The 23,724-nt window shown below is 44.9% G+C and overlaps 1 protein-coding gene across 1 annotated transcript in view; it reads left to right on the top strand.

Moving 5' to 3' along the window:
* Positions 1-23,724, top strand: part of LOC8033166 — a 107,454-nt gene that overhangs the window by 47,131 nt on the left and 36,599 nt on the right. Inside the window, exons 7-9 of the mRNA XM_029988065.3 lie at positions 4,294-4,365; positions 16,502-16,697; positions 19,132-19,395. Of these exons, the coding sequence (XP_029843925.2) occupies positions 4,294-4,365; positions 16,502-16,697; positions 19,132-19,395 (532 nt within the window). The remainder of the gene's footprint in view (positions 1-4,293; positions 4,366-16,501; positions 16,698-19,131; positions 19,396-23,724) is intronic.

Below are 23,724 nucleotides of genomic sequence, written 5' to 3' on the forward strand. Positions count from 1 at the left end.
CCCAATTCCCCCCTCACCCTCCTACAGTGCCCTCTTTTCCTCTCCAGTTTCCTCCTTCGCCTTCCCACACCATGATCACGTGACATACCAGACAAGTTTCTTGAAAATTGATAAAAATAAAGTCTTTACTCCCGCAACGTGAGTTTAATATCGACCAAGCAGTAGAAACAATCCCTGTATGTACTACATCTCATGCATTATCCGCCCTTTCTTGTTTTGCGACAAACTCAGTGGCGCCAACCGTTGAGTAGCCCCGGCACACCTCGGGTTCATGTATATTTCCTAACTTTTTTACTCATCACGGTTTTTATTATAAGAGTGAATTAAGTCTGACAGGGCTATAAGTGGCCATTTCGAGAAGGTAGCGTGTATATTTGACTTCAGATATACTACGAAACCCGCCGTCCAGCTTAAAAGCGGAAGTGGTCTGGGGCTATTTGCAAACTGGCGCCACCACGTTTCAACTTACGTGGAAAGAGCGGATAGGACCTCGATAAGAAATACAGCTGGCGATTTTTGTTAGCCATATTCTGGGTCGCTTAAGACAATTACGCTCTAAAGGAAAAATCAGTAACTGTCATTCCGCAGTCCGAAACCCGGTCTGGGATGATAGGAGTTTTTTTTTTTTTTTTTTTTTTTAGTCCATGTGTTTATTTTATGGCTTATGCAAGATACGAGGACATGTAAAATTGTTTTCCTATGTTTATCAACAGAATGTATCACGCTCAAAACATAAGGGAAAGGAGAAAGCTGTTATAGCGTGACGTAGTAAGTTACTGCGTGCTGTATCGCGGACCAATCGGCGCGTGCCGTGCGATACCAATATCTGTATTTAAGCACCGCACTTCAATAAAGCCACGCTTCTTGTCTGTTAGAACGCTGTCCTGACAAGTTAGTACATTGGCGACGAGGCTGTCAGAGCGCCGCGCAGGCACATTCGGCAAGCGAATGCTGGTACAAGAATGCCGTTCGCCATAGCTGTTCTAATTTGGGACATTTACAGAAAATGTGCCCAAATGGAAAGAAGGCGTCCCTGCTCAGATGCAGACTCTTAAATGGATATCTACCACTGCGTTAACTTGGTGCACTCGGGTTACGAGGTGAACATCAACGTAGAAGATCAGGACGTTTGCATGCGAATTGACACCGGAGCCGGTGTTACGATGGTCCATGAGAGAGTTCTAAAAAAAGCGTTTCCCCATGTCAAGTGTGAGCCATCTCAGGTAGCCCTGAAAACTTACACTGGAGAGTGTATACCACTTAAAAGGCAATGTGAGGTAATGGTAACGTACGGAAACCAATTGATGAAGTTGCCCGTGATCGTAGTGAAAAGTCGAGGCAAGGAAATGCCCGCGCTCATGGGGCGCAATTGGCTGGAGTGACTGGACAAGGACTTGACTGGACAAGTGTCATGCCATTGTCGCATCTTAGGACGGAAGACAGGGTGGAAGCTTTGCGAACAATGTTCCCAACAGTGTTTTCTAATTGTCCTAGCATGATAAGCAACTATCGCCAAGGTACTAACCTGTCAGGACAGCGTTCCACCAGACAAGAAGCGTGGCTTTATTCAAGTGCGGCGATTTTATACAAATAATGGCATTGCACGGCACGCGCCGATTGGTCCGCGATACAGCACGCAGTAACTTACTACGTCACGCTATAACATTCCTTCCCCCGCAGATCAGTTTCGAAAGTCCGCTGTTTGGTATCTGTCAGGTGGACGACTTGCACGCGCACTTCGTCGCACACTTGGCTGCTCCGAGGGTGGCGCCGGTGAAGGTGCTGACGTTCTTGTAGCGCCAGGCGATGGGAGCGGCCGTTCCGGCGAACTAGTGGTAGGTGCCGTCGCTGGATCGGTTGGCACCGGCACTGAGGGCGCAGTGACTGGTAGGACAGGAGGTTGCAGCTCGGCGGTGGGCGGAGCAGGAGCCAGCAGTGGAAGTTTTGCCCCTTGACATCAGAAGCGAGGCCTGATGTAATCGGCGTGTGTGAACCTCACGTGCTGCCCAACGTTCACTAAATAGGTCACATCACTGACAACTTGGGTAACAACACCTTCTTCCCAAGAAACTTCCTCACCTCGCACGGTCTTTATCAGCACAAGATCACCCACGGCAAAAGTTCGGTCTGTACTTTCCGAAATATCCCTTCGCTCTTTCACCCGATTCTGCTGATCACGCATGGTTTCAACAAACCTTGGTTTGAGGAATGAGAGTTTTACTCGCGGTTGGCGTTTTAGAAAAAGTTCGGCTGGAGTCCTAGTGGTACTGTTGAGCGTGTTTCGATAGCTCATTAAGTAACTATCCAAACGCTTCAGCAAGGAATGTTTCACTCCCGTGAGCTCCTCATCTAGTACCTGCTTCAGCAACACCTTTTTCGTTGGCTGGACAAGACTCTCTGCGGCGCCGTTTGAAGCAGCGTGATAGGGTGATGTTTTCACATGATTAATCTTGTTAGCATTTAAAAAATCGGAAAACTCGTCCGAAAGGAACTGTGGGGCGTTATCACTAATCAGTTCTTGCGGAAACTTGTAGGCCGCAAACAAACTTCGAAGTTCATCAATTGTTCGGGTCGTGGTTGTGGAAGACATCGGCCACACTTTGATACATTTCGAGAAAGCGTCCACCAGCAGTAGAAAGGCCTGACAAGCGTTTCGTTGCAGAATCAATCTGTACACGCTGCCAACACTTTGTCGGATAGCTCCATGGCCGGAGCGGTACAGGTGGGGCAGCGTTCTGGACTGCTTGGCAAGTGGGACACTCGCGTACGTGGGTTTCAACTGCGTAGTCCAACCCAGGCCACCTTACAAAACTCCTGGCTAGCGTTTTCATCCGACTTGCCCCAGGGTGGTCCTCATGCAGTAACGCTAAAACACTTGACCTTAGCTGTTCCGGTGTGACAACCGTGAGCCCCAGGTAACGCACCCTTGCTCGAAAGACAACTCGTCACGACGTACGTGATACGGCTTTAGTTCGTCTGGGAACTGCGAAGGCCAACCGTTTAAAATAAACTCTTTCACGCGACACAAAATCAAATCGCGCTTAGTCACTTTTGCAATGTCCTCCGCGCTCAGGGGAGGGCTGTCAAAAATTAAAAAGGCGCTCAGCAGGTTCTTCAGCCGTAGTTATTGGGCGCGGCAGTCTATACAGAGCATCTGCCACTTCAACGTCTTTTTCTTTCCGATACTTAAGCTTGCACCTGTAGGCTGAAAGCAAAACCGCCCATCTCTGCATTCTGGCAGCGGCCAAGGTAGGTACTGACGTGTCCTGATCCAGGATTCAGAGGAGTGGCTGATGGTCTGTGTAGAGGATGAATTCTCTCCCGTACAAGTAACGGTGGAATTTCTTAAGACCAAACACCAATCTAGAACTTCACGCTCACACTGTACATGGTTTTTTTCTGCTGAGGTTAGAGTTCGCGACGCAAACGCCACTGGTCGCTCTTCTCCATGTGGTGTTCTATGACAAATGACAGCACCAAGCCGCAGGATGACGCATCGAAAATCAATGCAATCGGCTTCCCTACGTCATAAAAAGTTAGCTTTTTACTGTTAACAAGCAACTGCTTCGTAGCAGCAAAAGCTTCGCTACACTGCCGCGTCCACGACCACTTTTGCCCCTTTTTTAGAAGCCGATAACGAGGCTCTGCTACGCGTGAAACGTTCGTTAGGAACTTGGAATAAAAATTAAACATCCCCAGATACGCCTTTAGCTCCGTGACGCTGGTGGGCTCTGGCGCTTCAGTGATAGCCTTTGTTTTGGCTTCAGTTAGATAAATCCCGTCGGCACTCACTTTGTGAGTGCCGATGGTATTTATTGTTTATTTATTTATTCTTTATTCTTGGTGACGGTACATTTCTATTTGGGTTTTATTATAGAAAACAGACGTTTCGTAACACTTTTTTATAATTCAAGAACATCACGGGTAACGGCTTGGAAATAGGTGCTGTTTTTACCATACTAAATCAATCGCGATTGGTCCCACGAACACCACCTGAATTGAGGTCGACACCCCTGCCTTTTCATCTTGACATGAGCTTGGTTTCTTTCTTTGGATTCTTTGGTAGTCCCTCGCGTATAGATAGTGAATGTAAAATAACCGAATCAAGCATGTAACATGAGCAGCGGCACTGCCCACCTCCTTACAATGCAGATGCTTAAACATTCATGTCGCAATGTTGTATTCCTTCTTAGCAAGACGGCCATGCATATGAGGCTTTTCGGAAGCGTGAGCAATACGTGATATTTTTTTATACGTCAATCTCTTACACGGTTCTAAAATTGTTATTTCCAGATTTCAGCCGTAGCCCTGGATGCCTCTGAAACAGACAAAAAGGAACAAAGTGTACCGCACGACGATGAAGCCGTACGTGTTTTCTCTTGGTCTGCTCAAAGACGTGGGAGCCGGTCTGATGCTTGTCGGGTAGACTCCCTTAAAACTATCTTATTTCGCTAGATCAAGCAGAAAATTCGTCTTTTAGTGGAGACATGTGAACTCCAAATAATTTTAAAGCAGGTTTATGCCTTCAAGGACTTTTGTTTCTCCTGTTCCGGTATTTGTAAAAGCTTACCTCATTACGCGACAGAGGGAAAGGGGAGAGGGCGAGGGGTGAAGGAGGGAAGGGCTTACCATTGCCTTTTGTGAAGGGCTCCCAGACAACCATACTTCTCGGCAGTTACTTGGAACTCTCAGGAAATTGCTTTTTACTCCTTAATAAGAAGGGGAAGTTGATCAAGGTCAGAATAGTGAAAGCACCGTCTTTTCTTCTGGTGATAACAGTGCTGAGCCAGGACAGTTATCATATGTATTTTCTTTTCTACTGAATTCCAGCATTTCCAAGCAGATTTTGATAGTAATGATTGTTAAAAGGTTCAAAAATAAGCTTCGAACTTGACACGGCAGCATGCGTGGCGCGCATCACTTTGTATTTGTTTGCTGTTTTGCTGGATCTGTGTTCACTGTCCTAGAAACAAAGGTTTTCGTGGGCACCATAGTGTAGGATTGCAAAATTGCATATCTGGGCTTATATTAAAAGAAACAAATATGGTTATATAAAAAATTGGGCATATGTATCCATATAAAGCATATCAGTTCATATAAGGCATATCTGGCGAGATATGCCCAATTTTTTATATATCCATATCTGGGTCTGCTTAATAGGGGTATAACTGCCTCCCATATAAGGCCAGATATGCCCCAATCAAATAGGGCAACCTTATATATATATTGTTGTTTTCTATGAATATTTACCATAAGTGACTTCTCATCTGCCTGAGAAAAATACCAATTGGATATTGAGCACGAGCCTTACGCTTTATGCCACTCCTGATTTCGCTCAGCTTGGTTCCCAGGGAAAGCAGGATTATCGACATTCGCGTAACAAATGTCGATGAAACGTTAATGTCGACGAAACGTGTGTCCATGAAACGTTTATCCACGAGAAGGTGGCCGTGGAACGTGTTATCACGAAACGCAGGGAGAATAAAAAAAACAGTATTTCCTGCAGTTCTGACTTGATTTCAGACGGCCAATGGCGGGTGACTGCTGGTAGAATTCCGGGGAAATTATTTTCCCGGCTGCCAGGAGATAGACATGGCCTAATTCTAAAGCTAATCTGGAAGAGTTCCCTGTAGGAAAGCGCACTTACGTTCACGATACCGGATTTGATAGGTGTAATCCGAGATATATGTCCGACCCGGGCATGACAACCACTCAAACACAAAATCGAAAAGGAAGGTGTCCGTGAATATTTATCACGACTTAGTGCAAGCTGTCATTTGTAGAACCGAACACTAAACGCATCACAAAAAATTCTTAGGCCTTTTTGAAGAAATCGTTTTTGCCGATATACTTGTAGGACTTTTCGAGCGAGATACCATTGAATACAGAAGCAGAATCCACAGCAGCCACGTTGGGTGCACCATACGAAACTATGTGTAGGCCCGCAAACAGGAATTCCGAGATTGCGAACGGCTAATGCGCCATTCGTTATTCCACGCGAACACGCCTCTTCCATTTTCTGCACACAGAGAGCGGACTCAAGCGATAAAACGTCTATGGCTGATTGGTTCGGCAAGTGTGCACCTTTTACAACGCTTTCAGCTTAGGGAGAAAGAGAGCAGGAGAGTAGGAAAGGCCAAAACGCAAGTGCACACACAAAAGGCTTATGCTCTGAGGCATCCCAACAATGACCACAACGAGAGGGCTTGTCACTTGTACCCAAGGTTGATAGAGCAGTGAATGTCATGCATGGGCCTTGGGCTTCAGGCAGGTGCCGTGTTCTGCCTTATCACCAACTTCTAGACTGTAGGCACGTGACCCATTACCGGAGACACGGTTGGCCTAAAACACGCAGAGCGTCTACCCTGGTGTCAATACCGAGTGAACAGGACAGCTGTATGAAATCCAGCTTTCGAACTTCCAAAAAAGCTGTCCAGCCCATAAGTGACCGAAAACGATGAAGTTTGAAGATACTATGTTTTACGCTGTATAACGACATTATAATGTTAAATGAAAAACTACGCTCGACTATTTTTTTGCGCATGATGTCCACAAATAAATAGATATTAAAGAGATCAAGTTTTTACGAAAGAGTTACTTGTAAAAGACACCACGGACATCACATCTTTCGACTTTCCAACACACGATGAAGATCAATCGCCGACGCTCGCAAACGGAACGTTGCGATGCTGCGCCAACGTTTTTCGAAAGATGCTGCGTAGGGCACTCCGGGCGCAACGGCTTCGCAGCTCTTCGAAGGGAAAAGGATTCGCAACGACGAAGTAGCCTCTAGCATCTTCAGTAAGCTAACGGTTCGTATTTCCCCGCTAAATTTAGCTTGGAAACATGAACAAAATTAGTTTCACTGCTAGATTTAGCGAGAAAATTGACGTCACGTGACCTAAGCACCAATTCAATTTCCCGCTAAATTTAGCGGGGCGGTTACACCGATGCCGACGGCGACCCCCACACCACTTGACACGAAAACGGGCGTCTAAGAGCTGCGACATAAAATCCATTATTTGTTTAACTCGCTTTCCGATCTTTGAACTTCGTCATATTTGTACACGTCAAACATACACCAAAATTTAATTTGTCTTTCAAACTTCAAAATGAACAATTGATTAAGTGGTCCAAATATTTGGAATAACTTCACTTTAAGGATGTTATCAATAGTAAACCAATTACATCAGACTCATGCAATGTAGATAAAACAACTAGTGTCTTCGCGAGTACATATGCCTTTTTGCTTGCACGACGAAACGGGCCCCAATATTTGTATCAGGGGATATATTTCTACCGATATATGTCCTGAACGGGCTGTAGATGGCAGTATTTGAGCTTTTATACCGCGATATATGGCCGTATTTGCACGCGTATATGGCGATGTATGGCCGTATTTACGCACTTGTATGGCCATATTGGCAGTATTTGCCCACTTATATGGCGATATCTGGCCATGTTTGCTTCAGCATATGTGGCCATATTTGACTCCTTATATTATCACATATGGCAGTATATAAAATATATCTGGGCGATATATGACATTTTCGTACGGGGTCACCTTATGATTGCACGGGCGCACCCTTCTGTTGCCAGGTGCCGCACACCTGTTTTTTGCTTATGAGGCTTGCCGATACCGACGCTTCTCCTCAAGTATGAGTTGAGAGATCCTGTTTAGAACCCGTACGGCAACGCGCCGTCCAAGTTGAAACATTTTTGTTTGCACTTCACCTCTCCTACATCGAACATGTGGCAAAGTAGTTTGCCACATCGGAACTTCTGCTCGAAGAAAACTATAACATTTCCATGACTTCATAAATTTCCGGACCCGACCCGACAAGTTAGGCATTTAGTTAGTTATTTTTCTGGTCTTCGATAATGATTTATTATAAATTTAGAAGCTCTCGCTAAAAAGCGAAGCACACACTCTTCGAGATTTTTTGAAGTCTGCTAAAGCAAACATGCACTCGGTCGTTATCCGTAGCGGGTGTATAACTCGTTTTAGCGACGCTAAAGTGTCACCAACTTATGTACTATACATGGATCTTACAGGCTTTGGTCGCTGAGGTGATTTCGCACGTTTCGCGACGTCCAAGCGAAGAAATAGGCATCTAAACTCGTTTTCACCTCAAGAACAGTAGTGAACAATGCCCGGCTAATCGCGCTGCATTACTAATTTTTCTTTTTTATGTAGAATATTAAGATATGTGTAGGGGCTTTTTGGATCACATATACGTCATCTCATCAAGCCCTACACGTTTCAAACGCCAAAAACATCTCCACGATAGCTAGAGAAGCGCGTCCTGTATTTCGCGCCCGTTGCCAATTGGATTTCACGTGCTTCGTGTTTTCTCTAATGGTGAATTCCACTCGTAGATTCGGACCGCTTTCCCAAGTCCGCGAGGGAGGCAAAATTCTGCTCCGTGGGACCCGCTCCGAATCAATGAGGGGAAGATAAACTTGCATTTTTGGAGCGACCTCCCACACACCCCTCCCCACCGCTTCCCGGCTTCCCCCTCCGCCGTTCAAAATGGCCGCTGCTCGAACTTGACAAGCCCACGAACGCCTCAACCGACTGATCTTTCCGACGACCAGTGACGATTGTCACTGCTTAGCTGCAGAAATAACACGCGACACAGGCGGGGCGAAATTATACGTACCACGGCGCCCATGTCACAAATCACGAATACGTCCGCGTTCGGCACCGTCACATACCTTTCGGCCGCCTCGAAGCGGCGGGGCGCGGACAGCGATTGCCAGCGGCGGAGTTCAGATTTCTGGTACGACTTTAATAAACACAGAGGTAACAAACAATCCCTTGCGCGGTCGTTGCCTAATCACTTCCTGCTTTATTTCACGGGGAAACGCCGGCATAATGCAGTGTAAAAAGGTAAAGAATCATGGCTGCAGAATGAACAGTCCTAACCTTGCGTCTGCCGCCGGCTTTTCTGCTGTTCTTCCTCTCACGATCACAGGGGTCAGCGCTTACGATTTACAACGCTCCACAGTCCCGGCTTTGTATCCCTGATCTACGCGAGGTAGAAGCGTTCGAGCCGTCACAATCCCGTGTAAACAACCGACGCAACCACACAGATCCAACTCGACGGCCCCACCGGCACGCCGAGTCCTCACCAACCTCGCCGCGCATGCGCACTGCCGATTTACAGGGAAATCATGTGGGCCGCTCTGTCAACTTCCGCAGAGATCTGTGAAATCCCGCAGAGCAAGTTCGGCGGGATTTGATGCGCTCCGTGGAGCGGGCGCTGCCAGAGATCTACGAGCGGAAGATGACCAACTCGAGCCAGATCTGCGAGCGGAATATCCGCGCTCTGAATGGAGCGCTTTTGGAGCGCTCGAGATCTGCGAGCTGAATTCACCATAAGATTTTTCACGTCGTACGAACCTACCACGAGCTCGGGGGTTACCTCCCACGAGCGCGGGGGTTACCAAATATTTCTATCTTAATCGTGGTTTCAGTGCATCTAATTCAAGTTTAAATAAACCACGAAAAGGCTCTTTGCGTGGGACAACAATGTAATTTACAAGAAAAAACAAATACGAATGTCTGAATAATGAGTTCAATCTTTTTCATACTCGAGTGAAAAAAAAAAGGTGTTGGGGGAACGTTTGAGACTTTGATTCAGGAAAAGTAGAAATTAGAGTAGATTCAAAGTAATATTTTTTTTGTTCTATTTTCTTATATCATGCGTTCTAATGACTCACGACTAAAAAAAACTTAACTTTCTTTGCGGCACTGGAAACTTTTTTATAGTTGAGTCTTGACCAAGACAATTTCTTCTTTCAAAAAGTTCACAAAGCAAATGCACCACTCAGCCCCAATTTCATGAAAAATTATACGACCATGGCGAGCAGAGCTACTTTTTACGGTGTATTTCAAGTGGAATAGTTCCACGTTGCCCACTCTGCGAAAGGATCCTTACGAAAAAAGTACGCATGAGCATCTTTCACGCGAAGATAAAAATTATGATTTGACGCTTCGAATCACGTTTGATGTCATTAAAACCCTGTGCATATTGCGTTATCAGGAACAAACACATTCCTAAGCTTGCTTTTTGTAATGCTCTTTATATACTATAGAGTGGTCACAGTGGATATTATCCTTGAAAACGAGGCGGATAATTAGGTGCACTTACATAGGTAGCTTAAATTTTCAACAAAGAAGTATTGAGGGTGTGGAGTTTAGATGGTGAAGTTTTAGGGTACCTTTCTGTAAAAACGCTAGACCGAAACCTTGCAAGGCTCAATGAAGGACAGGTTAACCGACGACCGAGTTAACGATAATGGCAACGTTCGGCGCCATCTCCCGATAGGAGCCTGGAGCAAGCGATCGAATATGTTATCTGTACAGCCCTTCATGTGTGCGGTTTATCTGCGGATTTTCCGCGAATGTTCCACAGATATCCTCAGTAAACTGGTGGATGTGGATAAAAAAGAATAAGATTTGGCGGATTCCGGATCGGAGGGGGATGTCAGCGGGTCCGAATATACATTTTTGCCGAAGCAACCTATACATTAGTGCGACTACAAAATGAAGAGTGAATAACTGAGTGATACCATCAGGTGTATTATCGAATGTATTCCGGGAGCAAACTACTCTCTTTGATAAAAGGTGCCAATTGTGAAGAAAACTACTTTTTGCGTCAAGAAAGATTTGATTCACACCAAAAATAACTTCAGAACGTTCTATCTTGCCAAAAATGCTGTCCCTAGAAAAAGAATACAGAAGCATCAGACTTCACGGAAAAGCGTAATCTTGTTTGTCAGGGAAAGAGTGCAAAAGTTATTTGGGCAAAATTTTTCCTAAACGTACAAGCCAACAAGTAACTAGGAGAAGCAAGTGGCTTCTTCATCTACAAGTAGACTGGAAAGACTGAATTTGATCTACTGGAAGGTGGAACTTGCGCCAGCACGTGTTTCCGCACCCCGTTCTTGTAGCGCAGTTCCGCACCCCAGCATCAAGTGCTCTAACGGGAAGAGACTTCTTATTAGCGGGTATTATTTTAAGAGAGACGAACCACTCTGAATACTTCCATGTTGACGATATTCTGTTTGTTCTACATGGCAACCTCGACGAATGAAACGTGTTAGTGTGTGAGTTCTTTTTTCTCAACCGTCGGTACTGAGTTCTTTTCAAGTATACAACAATGATCTCTTTATTTTTCTTTATATACAAAGGAGAGAGATAGGCCAAAAGTTGCATGGATTGCAGCTTGACGAGGCCCTACCCCTTGTGGAAGGAAAGCAGCAGAACCATTTCGGACTACACACGAAAAAAAAAACACTCCACCTTATTACATCGATTAGCTCCAAACGTCGTTACCACTCTGCTTCTGATAACATATCGCGAATGGGGGATATGATGACGTCAATTTTGTCGCGTGTGCTCACGCACACCGGCGGCTGCTGACTCATGGAAAGATAGTGCGCCACTTATTATAAACACTGAAGTTTTTGGTTCACCATCCCTTTAATCCATAGTTAGTACGGGGAGTAGTAAGACACCAATTTTCGCTACCTCTAGTTCCATACGTCTGGTTTGTTCTCACCAAGCCCGACAGCACGCTAAGAAAAAAGTTGTTATTTTGTTTTACTGCCATCTTGTTGACTTGCATCAAACGATATTTGTATAAATGATTGATTGTCACAACTTTATGTTTTTGCAAAAGCTCCTCAGACGATAGCAAATAAGAAACATATTTAGTTATGCGAAATACTTTCTTCTGTGTTAGAAAGAGTGTTTTTATGTTTTCTGTGGTTGTCTTCCCTGAAACCAGGTGACAATACACGTAATGTGTGTATTTCAGGGGATAATACAAGAGCAACTTCCCTCTTGTGGGAAACATAAAACGAGTTTAAGATGTTATTCCTATCGCTTTGAAAACTTTTCGATGCATGTTCTCAGCGTGTTCAGTCGAAGAAAGTGATTCAGTAAAAACTACACCAATAATTTAAACGGATTTCGCAACATCTAAATATTATTAATTGATTGAAATATTTAAAGTCAGCGATGCTTTACAGTTTGTGGCCTAAACAGTACGTATTTAGTTTTGTTTGTGTTTTTTTTTTTTAGTACATTAACTTGCGTTTACAAGTGTAGGTTTCCGAGAACAACTTCCGCGGCACTTTCGATCCTAGAAGTTGTTTGACCTTTAATAGAAAGAGTGGTATCGTCCGCGTATGAAATAAATAAACCTGACGTTTGGTGCGTATTGATTGATATCATTTATAAATATTATAAACAACAGCGGCCCAAGTACAATCCCCTGGGGACTCCATTCACAATTCTTTTGGTTGCTGAATTATGATTATTTTTGCTAACAAACTGCTTTCGATATCCCAAATATGATTCAAGAAGTTTAAGTCCAGTTCCTCGAATACCATAGTTCTCTAACTTTTTTTACTAGTACGCTATGATTAATTAAGTCAAAGGCCCTAGAAAGGCCAGCATACACACCTAGAATAAGATCTTTATCCTCAATAAATTTTATTATTTATTCTTTTGATTTGGCAGCGCTGTTTCAGTGGAACACTTGTTCCGAAAACTGTGTTGAAAGTCAGAGTATGTGTCGTTTTTCTAAATAACAAGAAAGTCTGTGGCGCATTATTTTTTCGAGAACTTTAGAAAAAAATTACAATAAGAAACTCGGTTTATAATATTTAGATAGGTTCTTATCGCCTCCTTTAAACATAAGCAAAACTTTCGCAATCTGCTCGGCATTTGGAAAAAGACCAGTTGAAAAGTACACGTTAAATATATACGTTCATACAGGCGCAGTTATGTCTATAGCATACCTGATTACTTTAATGTAAAAGCCATTAACATCACTACTCTTGCAATTTCTTAAGTTTTTGAACATGGCACAGACCTCCCTTTCATCCGTTGGATGTAAAAATAAAGACTTTGTGTAATAACGTTTGATATGACCTGCAGAGATCAAGTTCATTTTCAAATGCAGCAACGTCATCTGCTAGGTAATTATTAAAACAATTCGACCAGGGTTGGGCAGAAATACTCAAAAATGTATTTGGAAATACAAATACTGGGATACATTAAAATAGTATCAAAAATACTGATACTAAGATACATCTGTAAAAATGTATCGCGATACGTAACGGAAATACATTTTAAAAAGTTGCAAAAAGTATGTGGAAATATAAATACAGGAATACATTTTAGGGAGGGGAGAAATACAACTACAGAAATACTGATAGTGCAATACATTTTCAAAATTTTTTGAGACGCCAACTGAGATGAAGCTTGAAGTGGATGTTTTCGATCCCGAAATTACTTTCCTGTAGGCTTGGCACTTTGTCTTGAAGGTAGTGGTTTCGGACGACAAGGAGTCTTCAATGGGCCCAGAAAAACGTTCCATCAAGGGCTGACCGCGGTCCCTTCCATGACGTCCTGTCTGTCTGATGAGGGAATCCTGTCAACATTGATCACGTGATGTCACGGTGGAATAAACTACTATTCTTTATCTGTAGGTGTGGCCTTGAACATAAAACTTTACCACACTGCTGTATGAAAGGACAATAGGTACTTTCGTTGTAGGTTACCTAGTTGAAGATCGTGCAGGCAGTGTCATTTGGAATGTTTGAGAATAGTAGACCACCTGAAGTATCTTGGAATACATGTCTTCTTCTGTTACGGTTGAAAAAAACGATACGGTAGCATCCCTGTTCTGAAGGACCTTACTGCCGACCCTCCACCACCGACGCACGGATTGCAGTCCTCAAGTTTTGCCTAGCATTATCCAAACAGAGACCTCGTGGAGTGCGAGCTGATATTGCCGGCAAAGGTGCGAGCTCTCCGAGAAACAGCGGTCTCGAGACGAGTCGCGGGAGTACGTAGTCTGGGGTGGCACAGCGAGGCCACTTCTGGCCTCCTGGGTTTCGGATCACCAGAGAAGCGGGTCACGTTCACGTCGGCTGATGACGTACCCTTGAGCCGCGCAATGTTACGGGCACAGCCGCAGATGCATTCGAACAAGTGTTGAACTTCACAGCGTGAGTCTTCCTACTATTTCAAGTCAACCACCGCCAGGCTCGTGCTGCAACGGAATGTGACTGAGCTTTGCCGGCTGGGTGTACTCTGTACGCTAAGGCGAGAGAGACGGTTAGCAGCGGGCATTGGATGCCTGCAGACAATGACTCAAGAAATCCCTACCTAAGGACCTGCGGCAGAAGATGCTCTGACTCCACTCCTGGCACGCCACCTGGTTCGAGTCCCCGACTACGCAACAATGCTCAGGAGAAAGAAGAGGACGCATAGAAAAATAGTTTGCAGAATCAAAAGGAACCTTGGTCAGCATAGTTACAATGCCCCAGCATCTCCTTGACTCTGGTGCCCTCAGAAGTAGAACAAAAATGCGTTCGGACTTGTTTCTTTTTTTCGGAGGGGAGTATTTCTCAGGAACTGTAACGAAATACACTTCATCCTGATTGTATCGCGATACAAAAAAAACATTCCAAATGTATTTCGATACAGGAATACAGATACCGGTGAGAAAAATGTATCGCAATACAGAAATACAGATACGAAATGTATTTCTGAAATACTATCGCGATACTGCCCAACCCTGAATTCGACAGAGAACACACACAAAAGTACCTTCTTTATTATCTCCGTTTTTGAAGAGGTTTATGTGATAGCTGGATTTCGCACGTCTCTGTAGATTAACAAGTTTATTTCAGTACGTTTTAAAGCTCTTTAAATTGTTTGGGTGTCTTTGTTTCAAGAAATGCTGAAACAGACTATTTTTTCATGTACTTTTTTCACAGGCTCCTTTATCATTCAAGGCTTGCGAATTCTTTTACTCTCTGACCGTCTTGTGTGAAAAAACTCTCGTCGCATAAATCTTAAAGTGTCTGTAGAACGTTTTCGTACGCGAGGTTCGCGTTCGCGCGTGCAGGTGAGGGTTCGTGTTCAAAACTGAAACTGATATGAGGTGTCGCCATTATTGAATATTGCGTTATTTTCCGAGTGGTGTACTCGCGCCTTTTCACATACATGCGAGTATTTTTCTGCGGTGAGTGAGTGCCTTTTTTCTGCCTCCTTTTTTGTATTGTTTGGCCTAAATAAAATAGCACAAAGGTATTAACCCGCGCTTTGCTAATTTTCACGTTTATAAAATATATGTATCCTTAAAGTGGGTTTTACAAAGAAAAGAAGTAAATAAGTATTAAAATATCCTTCCTTTTGAGTGCACATTCTGGACAAAGTGCCAGTGTCGCGGACTTCTAAGATGATCTCATATCTGCGGTAATATTTCGAGCGATGCGAAGTTTCTCTGGACGGATGATTGCCTATGTTATAAATACTATAAAATCGAATATGATAAAGTGATTTCACCGTATTCTGACACGTAGAGTTCTTTATACAAAGCTAAGCATAAGGCTTAAAGCATACCATCGAAAAAATTTTTTCATTTATATTTATTTCCGCCTAATGGTATGAAGCAAAAAAAAGTGAAAGCCGTTTACAACTCACTGTAAGGCCGAATTGGAGCGCAGCTCTTGAGGAGGAGGAGGGAAGGATACTGAGGGGAGGGTAGACCCCTCCTCCTCCTCCTTCTCCTCCTCCTCCCCTCATTCTTTAATATGCTCCGGGGGGGTCACCTGACCTCGGGGGGAGGGGGTCACGTGACCTCGGGGGGGGGGGGGGGGGGTCACGTGACCTCGGGGAGGGGGGCCACGTGACCTGGGGGGCCACGTGATCTCGGGGGGTCACGAGACCTTGGGGTTCACGTGACCTTGGGAGGGTTCACATGACCTTGGGGGCCACGAGACCTTGGGGGTCACGTGACCTGGGGGGTCACGTGACCTAGGGGGTCACGTGACTTTGGGGTGCCCTTGGGAGGGGTTACGTGACCTTGGGGTAACCTTGAGAGGGGTCACATGACCTTGGGGGGTCACGTGTCCTGGGGATCAGGTGACCTTGGGGGGACCTTGGTTACGCCTACGCCGACGGCGACAGCGACGGCGACGCCGACGCCGCTCAAGCCGGAAACGGGCGCCTAAGAGCTGCGCTCTAATAAATGCCTTGATTGAGGGTCTGATGCGGTTCCGAATTTTGCGGATGCGGTTCGGCTGCGGATACAAAGTCAGCACATGTGGATCGGATGATCAAATTTTTATCCACGCAGGGCTCAAGTTATCTGCTTAAAGCCCTTATGGAGACATGGCGCAAGAAGCAATTCCCATCGCTAGCTCGGTCGTGTGCGTGTCGCTCGTCATTGACACTGGTGTTTGGTCTAATTTATTACAGTAAGGAAGCGATACCTTTAAAATTCACCAGCTGCTATAATCCACCTGTTTAATTCGTGTTCGGTGAAATTTCGAACTTTTTATGTGCAGTCACTGAATTTCCGGCTAGTTTTAGAGCGCAAGATCCACTGTGGTCGCCCTATAGTTATGTGACATTCGCAGACGTCGATGACTGTCGCCTAACTCTACCCCGTCACATTTTCTTTTACAGGTCGCAAGTAACAATGCATTCCTGAGTCCACAGGAAGTCCTCATTAATGTGACGGCAGAACACAATGCGGCGCCAGCGTATAACATAACGTTTCATAAGCTGATTTCATCCTCAATTGTATCAGTCCGTGTTAAGAGCTGTGGCATGGGAAAATGCACGCCTGGAATTGTGACGCCCATTTTCAAACCATCAGATCGTACGTTGAAAAAGATTTTATTTTTAGTGTGACCCACGATACGTATTAAATTTAAAATTAATAGTCATGCGTGTCTAACGACTACTAGAATAATTTAAAAAAAATCGATATATTGTTCTTAATTTTAGAACTAATATTTGGAAAACCAGACACCTATTAGCATACGCTAAGAAGTTTTCGAAGTAAGCAAAAACAAATTATACTACATGTAGAACGTTGCCACCAAAAATATACTTACTTCAATCCTAAATTCGATAACAAATGATTGCACGAAATAAATCAAATATCGTTCAGTAGCTTTTAATATAGTATTTAAAAGACTAAATATATTCTCATGGAAATACAGCGTGCTGGTAAACTTACGGTCTTAGAGGACAATTACACAGGTGATGTCAATTATGTAATTTCGCTCTAACAGCGCCACTACATATACTATATTACATATTTGGTATATTCCTTCAAGAACGGGCTCATAATGTGCTATAGTTAATTGCATTATTTGCAATCGAAATAATTTATTTACGAACCACGGCTTAATTTTATGCACCCGACTTTTAAAAATTGCTTTAGTCTTTTCAAATGTATCAAAAATATATTAGTCAGTTTGTAATTTTTGTATTATCGGTTTCAATATAGCAAGCTTTAACATGCAACAGTAGTTCGCCTGCACTCACTATATATAGCGAAGTGTAACGGAAGTAGCCGAGGACAGAAAGACTCCCCCTGTTGTCTTGATACTCTGATCTTTTTCTTTTGCCTAACAGTTAACTAACTTTTTGACCGTCGCGGCCGTACAATTAAGGCGATGATTACACATCTGAAAGTCACCGCTTACTACGCAAACCTGTGTGCACCGTTGAAGATGTTGCTATTTGCTCTGACTTTGGCGATGTATGCACTTTATATTCGCACAGTGTTTTACTTTGTTGGGATTTTCCTAGTTTTCAGAATAGGCGCTCCGTGCACGTGATGCTCACTTCGCACATCATCCCCTCTGGCAGTTGTGCAAATGGGAGCACTGGCTCTTCCTATTTCTATTCCAAACGCTTTTAGAAATTAAATTCGACGGATGAGAGCTCAACATTCGACAAAGAAACTCTGCAAAGTACCTCCGGTTAGGAAATTTTAAGCCGTGGAATGTCACGGAAATGGACACGCCAAAATGAAACTGGATGGAAGAGCAATGACAATTTTTCACCTTCACCATTTTTATTCGATGCTTCTAAACCTAGGAAGCTTGCAAGCACCGTGCGTGCTTTCGCTACATAATAAAAACCTGTGCATTGACCCTTTTTATACTATTGCTTTGACATTTAAACCCTACCACAAGAACACGGGCTAATCTTTTTGTACCAAACTCTCAGGTGTTGCAGCATCATTACCTATCATCAGCTTGCCCGCATGCAAACTCACCGTTATTTTGGATACTCATTTAATTGGCGCCGCCATGTAAATATGGCGCAAATAACCGCTTTGCCATGGCATTGGCACATTACACGGCTGTTTGCCCCATATTTACATGGCAGCGTCCCCTGGGTCTGTGTCGAACAGGTGAATTTCAGAATTTAATACTCGCCCCTCCAGTAGGAAGTCGGCAAGTGGCGGACGCTCTAGAAATCGCGCCGGGAGCGCCGTCTACAGCGAGTCGTCATAGCGAGGCTTTAGAAAGTGAGCGTGTCATGCGCCGTATGCAGGAACGCCGAGAATGGCACCGGTTTGAGTAAGCCTGCTTCCAGCACGCGTTTGTTGTCTTCCGTCGTGTTAGGAATGTGCGCGTGTATCTGCACTTGGTTTGTTGCGTCGATCGTGCCGAAAGCCAGCCGTGACAGCGGGCAGGCGAAGCAGATCATAGGCACGGAGTAGATGTAACCTAAAACACGAGGCCCATGTGCGACAAACCTCTCCGATCCGACGTAAGTGTTCTTTGTCCTCAGTCACACACGCATGTACGATATTTCTACAAAATAGTCTGGTGTTGCACAAAGCGCCTTCATATTTGAACTCTTCCTCAGATCTGGTGACAGTGTCAACAAATATATTATTTAAAAAAAACAAAAAAAACATCGATCAGGTCTCATTTTTACCTTATTAGTGAATCGCTTAATGTTAGTAGGCTCCTGTAGCTCAAAACACCGCCTGGTCTTGGGCGGAAAACTGAATGATTCCACATTAACAAGCTCAATATTTACTACTTTTGCAAAAAATATGTTCAAAATTTTCGGAAGGTATTGCGTTTTAAGAATTATGAGGCGGATCGCAGAAACTGGCAGAACGCCATGAGGTGTTGAAAAATTAAATGTATTTTATGGCGGCAGGGCCAGCACGAGAAACCTAACGCACGATGGTCTTGCGAGCTAACAGCTACGCGGTCTTCATCTTCATAACAATTTTAAATAGAGAATTGAAATATCATATTTTCATTTTGGTGTTTCAGATCCTCTGTTCTTCGAAGTGCTAAACGTTACCATGACTTCATTCGAAGTGAGGGTTGCGCCTAGCCGCTACTCTCACTATCAAGTGCGATACTGCAACAAAGATGGCGTCTGTAAAACAATTTTCACGCCCGGGTCGGTAAGTATCGTCGACCTGATGCCTGGCACAACGTATACAGTCGACGTACGAGAAGGCCTGAGAGACGCCAATGGGCGGGAACTTCTGGGACCAGCCTCACGAAAGCGTGTATCAACTGGAAAAGACGGTTAGTGTTCACCAGTCAAGTCTTCTTTCGTTTAACTTCGTCCATTCAAAGGAACGCATTTGATCAGATTCCTTTCTAGAAACTAACTCGGTGCTAAGTAGATTCATAAAGGACAAAGAAGGCTGGCGGCAGCACTGGTTTCACGCAGAGCCGTATATGTAGAGAGTTTGGACATTCATTGGGAAGCATAGTAGACAAATGAGGAGGCACCATTGGCCGAAAGCGTGCTGGGCGTGTTCCAGAAAGTCTTTAGAAATTCGAATGTGGCCAACCAGAAGCCGGAAATAATACCCTGGCGGTGGTCGCGAGAAACAAAATTAATAAGCGCGTTGGAGTAACTCTCGGTGACTTAAAATGTTGTGCAATATGTTTCAGTCACGGTTAAAGGGCCCCTGAAAAGAAAAAAAAAAGTTTTTTTAAAAACAGTCTGGTTGGGACACGCGTGTCAAAAAATTAATTTTACGCGAAAAAAAAAAATTTTAGAGCAATATTGACCGCGCCAGACGGAATTTAGTCGGCAGTCACCTCCTTTCCACCTTTTTCTCTCTCAGCATCTCGGGCGCGTGGAGGAGAGGTACACCCCGCCTCTTCGTAGTGGATCGGCTTGGCTACTTTCCCGGCTTGGCTGCGCCCCGCACGAGAGCCATTGCTACTTCCTGGCCGTGTTCCAGAATTTACTCGATCTTACCCCAGGGTTAGAGTTTTGTACCCTTGGCGTTCTAAAACCTACCCGCGTACAGCGTTTTTCAATCTGTGCTGTCACGTGATACGATCCGCCGGAATAACTCGGATCCATTTGGAGATTTGAACACAGTCCCTGTGTCTGCCGGTCGCACGACGTACCGCGTCGTATCGTGCACGATGGACCCCGACCTGAAGCGTCGGTTGCTTCAACCCTTCAACGCTGCCAGCAGCTGGGCCTTCGCCCGTACGAGGACACGCCTCGCCAGCCGGAAGGCGTCCGCTCCGATCGCCGCGAGACAACCGCTCGCGAGGAGGCACCTACTTCGCCGCGGAAGGCGGCGAAGCGGGTGCCTCGACGAGTTCGTCCGAGCCGCACGACCCTTCAAGCCGCCGCGAGGACATGCAGTGGTGACTCATTTTTTTATTAAACGTTGAGTGCGGTGCCGCGTGCCTTCACTAAACTCTTTACGGGAACCGACATCTAAAAAAAAAATTGGCACTGGCGCGCGCCAGAAAACATACAAAAGATGGGGTAAACGGGGCACACGAATCACGCAAAGAAAAGCAGGAAAACAAAAACCTGTCACACCGCGCCACTTCCTAAGTACTTAGGATGACTAACTAACACAAGCAACAAGCCCTCTGTTGAAGGTTTTCACATATAAACGCGATAAAACTATAAAACCACCCGAGGTACGCGAGACGCGTTACAACGACGGCGACCATGACAGAAAACAAAATGGCGAAGCGTTTGTTTGTTGTTTTGTTGTAGTATCCGAACGGAAGTTACGATTTCGTCAAACGTTTGTAAGCAATTGCGACATTCATTCGATGGATTCTTTCTTAAACCAAAAAATATGTCATTCAAAAGGCGATCTCAAGAGATCACGAAGATTTTATAACCAACATCTAAGCTGTCACTCATTCTATTGGCCAATTGGAAGCCGATTTGAATGACCATGGTTACCAATGAGAAGCCGAGCTGAATGACCTGGAATTTGCGCGCAAAATTTCAAATAAATCTCTCGCCGTCAATATTGCTCTAAAAATTTTTTTTTTTTTCGCGTAAAATTCATTTTTTGACACGCGTGTCCCAACCAGACTGTTTAAAAAAAACTTTTTTTTCTTTTCAGGGGCCCTTTAAAGGGAGACAAACGGACGAAAAGCGACTACGTCTGATGAATTCCGAAATCGAATTGATCTGGCTCTTTAATTTCACGCGATCTTCTTCTTCATTTCCCAGTGGCTATCGACACACAGTCACCCAAAATCATCGTGGAAGAGCGCGACCAGCGGAACGATCGACATAATCCGTACGCCAGGCGTCGAGGGCCGGGAATCTGCCGTCCGAGCTGTCACACTCTGTATGGGAAAAACAGTTCGAGCGGTGCATTTGTTTTTTACAGCTTTCTGCATAATCATTATTAAACCGTCACGTGCACCCTATTTTCAAGCATGAATGGTTTCTACATTTAACTTTTACGCACTTATTAAACCATATACCTAGGATTAAAATTGTTTCTCTCCACAACCGCTAGGATATTCTTTTCGGCTTCTGGTTGGTCAAGAGGGCATGTCAAGCCCTTTTTTTGAGTCTGGTGCACGCCCTGGCTCTGCCCGCGCCTGCCATTGACTAAATGCTTTCTACCAAGTGATTCAAGGAGACGGCAGGCTCTTTAATTCGACCGGAAAATTCGGTTTCTTAACCTACCGCGCTACGACTTTGTGCAGCGTTGCCCACAGATGGTGCATTTGTTTCGTAAAATTTGCAAAGACCGAACTTACCCGAGGAGAAAGTAAAGAAAGAAAAAGGCTTAGCTCCTATGGAAACACAGCGACGCCACCGGTCTTCAAACAACACGGCGCCGTTTCGCACGTGAGACAAGAGATGGCGCAACGAACGTCGTTAACGAACGAGCATAAGACGCCTAGAGCCGGCGTCTTTAGCAGACAATATTTTCGACTCAAAAGCGGCGCGCGTTCTGCAAACGGAGACAGTCGCAGAAATAAAAACAGGTGCGGTAACAACAAGGAACTGTAGTTCCTTGTCTGCTAAATACGCCGGCTCTCGGCGTCGTCTGCTCGTTCGTTAACGGCAGTTCGCGTCGCGATCGCTTGCGCCATCTCTTGTCTCCCGTGCGAAACGGCGCCGTGTTGTTTGAAGACCGGTGGCTTCGCTGCGTTCCTATAGGAGCTAAGCCTTTCTCCTTCTTCACTTTTTCCTCAAATAAGTTCGCTCTTCGCAAATTTTAGATAAAAAAATTCACCTTCTATGGGCAACGCTGCACAAAGTCGTAGCGCGATAGGTTAAGAAACGAATTTTGCGGTCGATTTAAAGAGCCTGCCGTCTCCTTGAATCACCCGGTATACACAGCTCTGGTTTCACGTAACGCCCCTCGATATGGCATACTCATGCGCAGCGCGCGAGCGATGCTTTCTGAATTGCCCCTGGTGCCGACGACTCGTAGGTTTACGAACTAATTAAAGAGAAAAAGGGAAGGAGATTGCGTAGTTAAAGCGTAGTAGAGGTTTTTATCGCACAGGAGAGTTCATTGGTCGTATAGGGGAGAACATGAATTGGGCTAGCCCAAGAGAATAGACCTTTCACTAGATTACCAAGCACCAAAGAGAATGCTAGAAACGTAGGTACACGTGCTGCACGTGCTCGTCTACCCTATGTGGACAGAAACTGAGGGAGAGAAGGAGTCTTGGGGACGTCAGAACGCCCAGCTCCGGGTGGAATGACTAGCGGGTAGACCTTTGTCTCCGCATCACTCCTTGAACGCGTTCGAATGCGAAAGCCAAACACCGGACGCCGGCGTTCCGCGCTCTAACGCATTCGAAGAGTGCAGTGGATACAAAGGCTGCCTTTGTCCCCACTGCAATTGTTATAGTTTCTGTACTTTCGAAGTGTAAAAAAAGTATTAAGAATAAAACAAAGAAGGAGTATGAGATTCACTGAAGATAGAAGCGAACGACATCGAAACTACGGCCGAGGTATGATTGAGCGCGGGTGGGCTCTTTAGATTCAATTGTCAATACGGTGAATAAATCAGTTTCCTTAAATTAACGTTGACGTGTTCTGCTTAAAAGCGATAAAACGTTGGTGCCAAAGGCTTCGGGAGTCGGTGGCCGACTCCCCCAGCTATGCGGCTCAGCAGCTAACGCGGCTTAGCTCGTAGCCTTGAGCGAAAGGTCGCGCTTCAGAACCTCCTGGGACCGTTTGCTCGAAGCCGGTTAACTTTAAGCGGGGTTAAAAGTTAACCGCTCTTCCCTACTAGGTACTTACAAGTACCTAGCCAAGTTTGACTAGGGCTGGATGAGCGATAGCTCCGTGTTTTATTCTGGGGTGGTAGCTGGTGTCACCAACTGGCTGTAGCGAATATGCGTGGCTTCCGTGGAAAGGTTCCCGAAATTGGGGGAACCCAAAAAATGCGCGCTGCCTGGTTTTGCGACGCAGCGCGGCATACATTTGAGCAATTAAGAAACAATTTTTATTGCTCGTGGTACAAATAATCGGTAAGGTAAAACTAAATTAACCCTTGTTTGGAAATTTTCTAAATATTTGGCTGCATGAACTGAAGAAAAGCCTCGTCGAAATTTCCTTTCGAGTTCGAAAGAGGACGACGAAGTACAGTCCTAGAA

This window comes from Ixodes scapularis, unplaced genomic scaffold (genome assembly GCF_016920785.2).
Source record: "Ixodes scapularis isolate PalLabHiFi unplaced genomic scaffold, ASM1692078v2 PGA_scaffold3__209_contigs__length_174095766, whole genome shotgun sequence".
NCBI lineage: Eukaryota > Metazoa > Arthropoda > Arachnida > Ixodida > Ixodidae > Ixodes > Ixodes scapularis.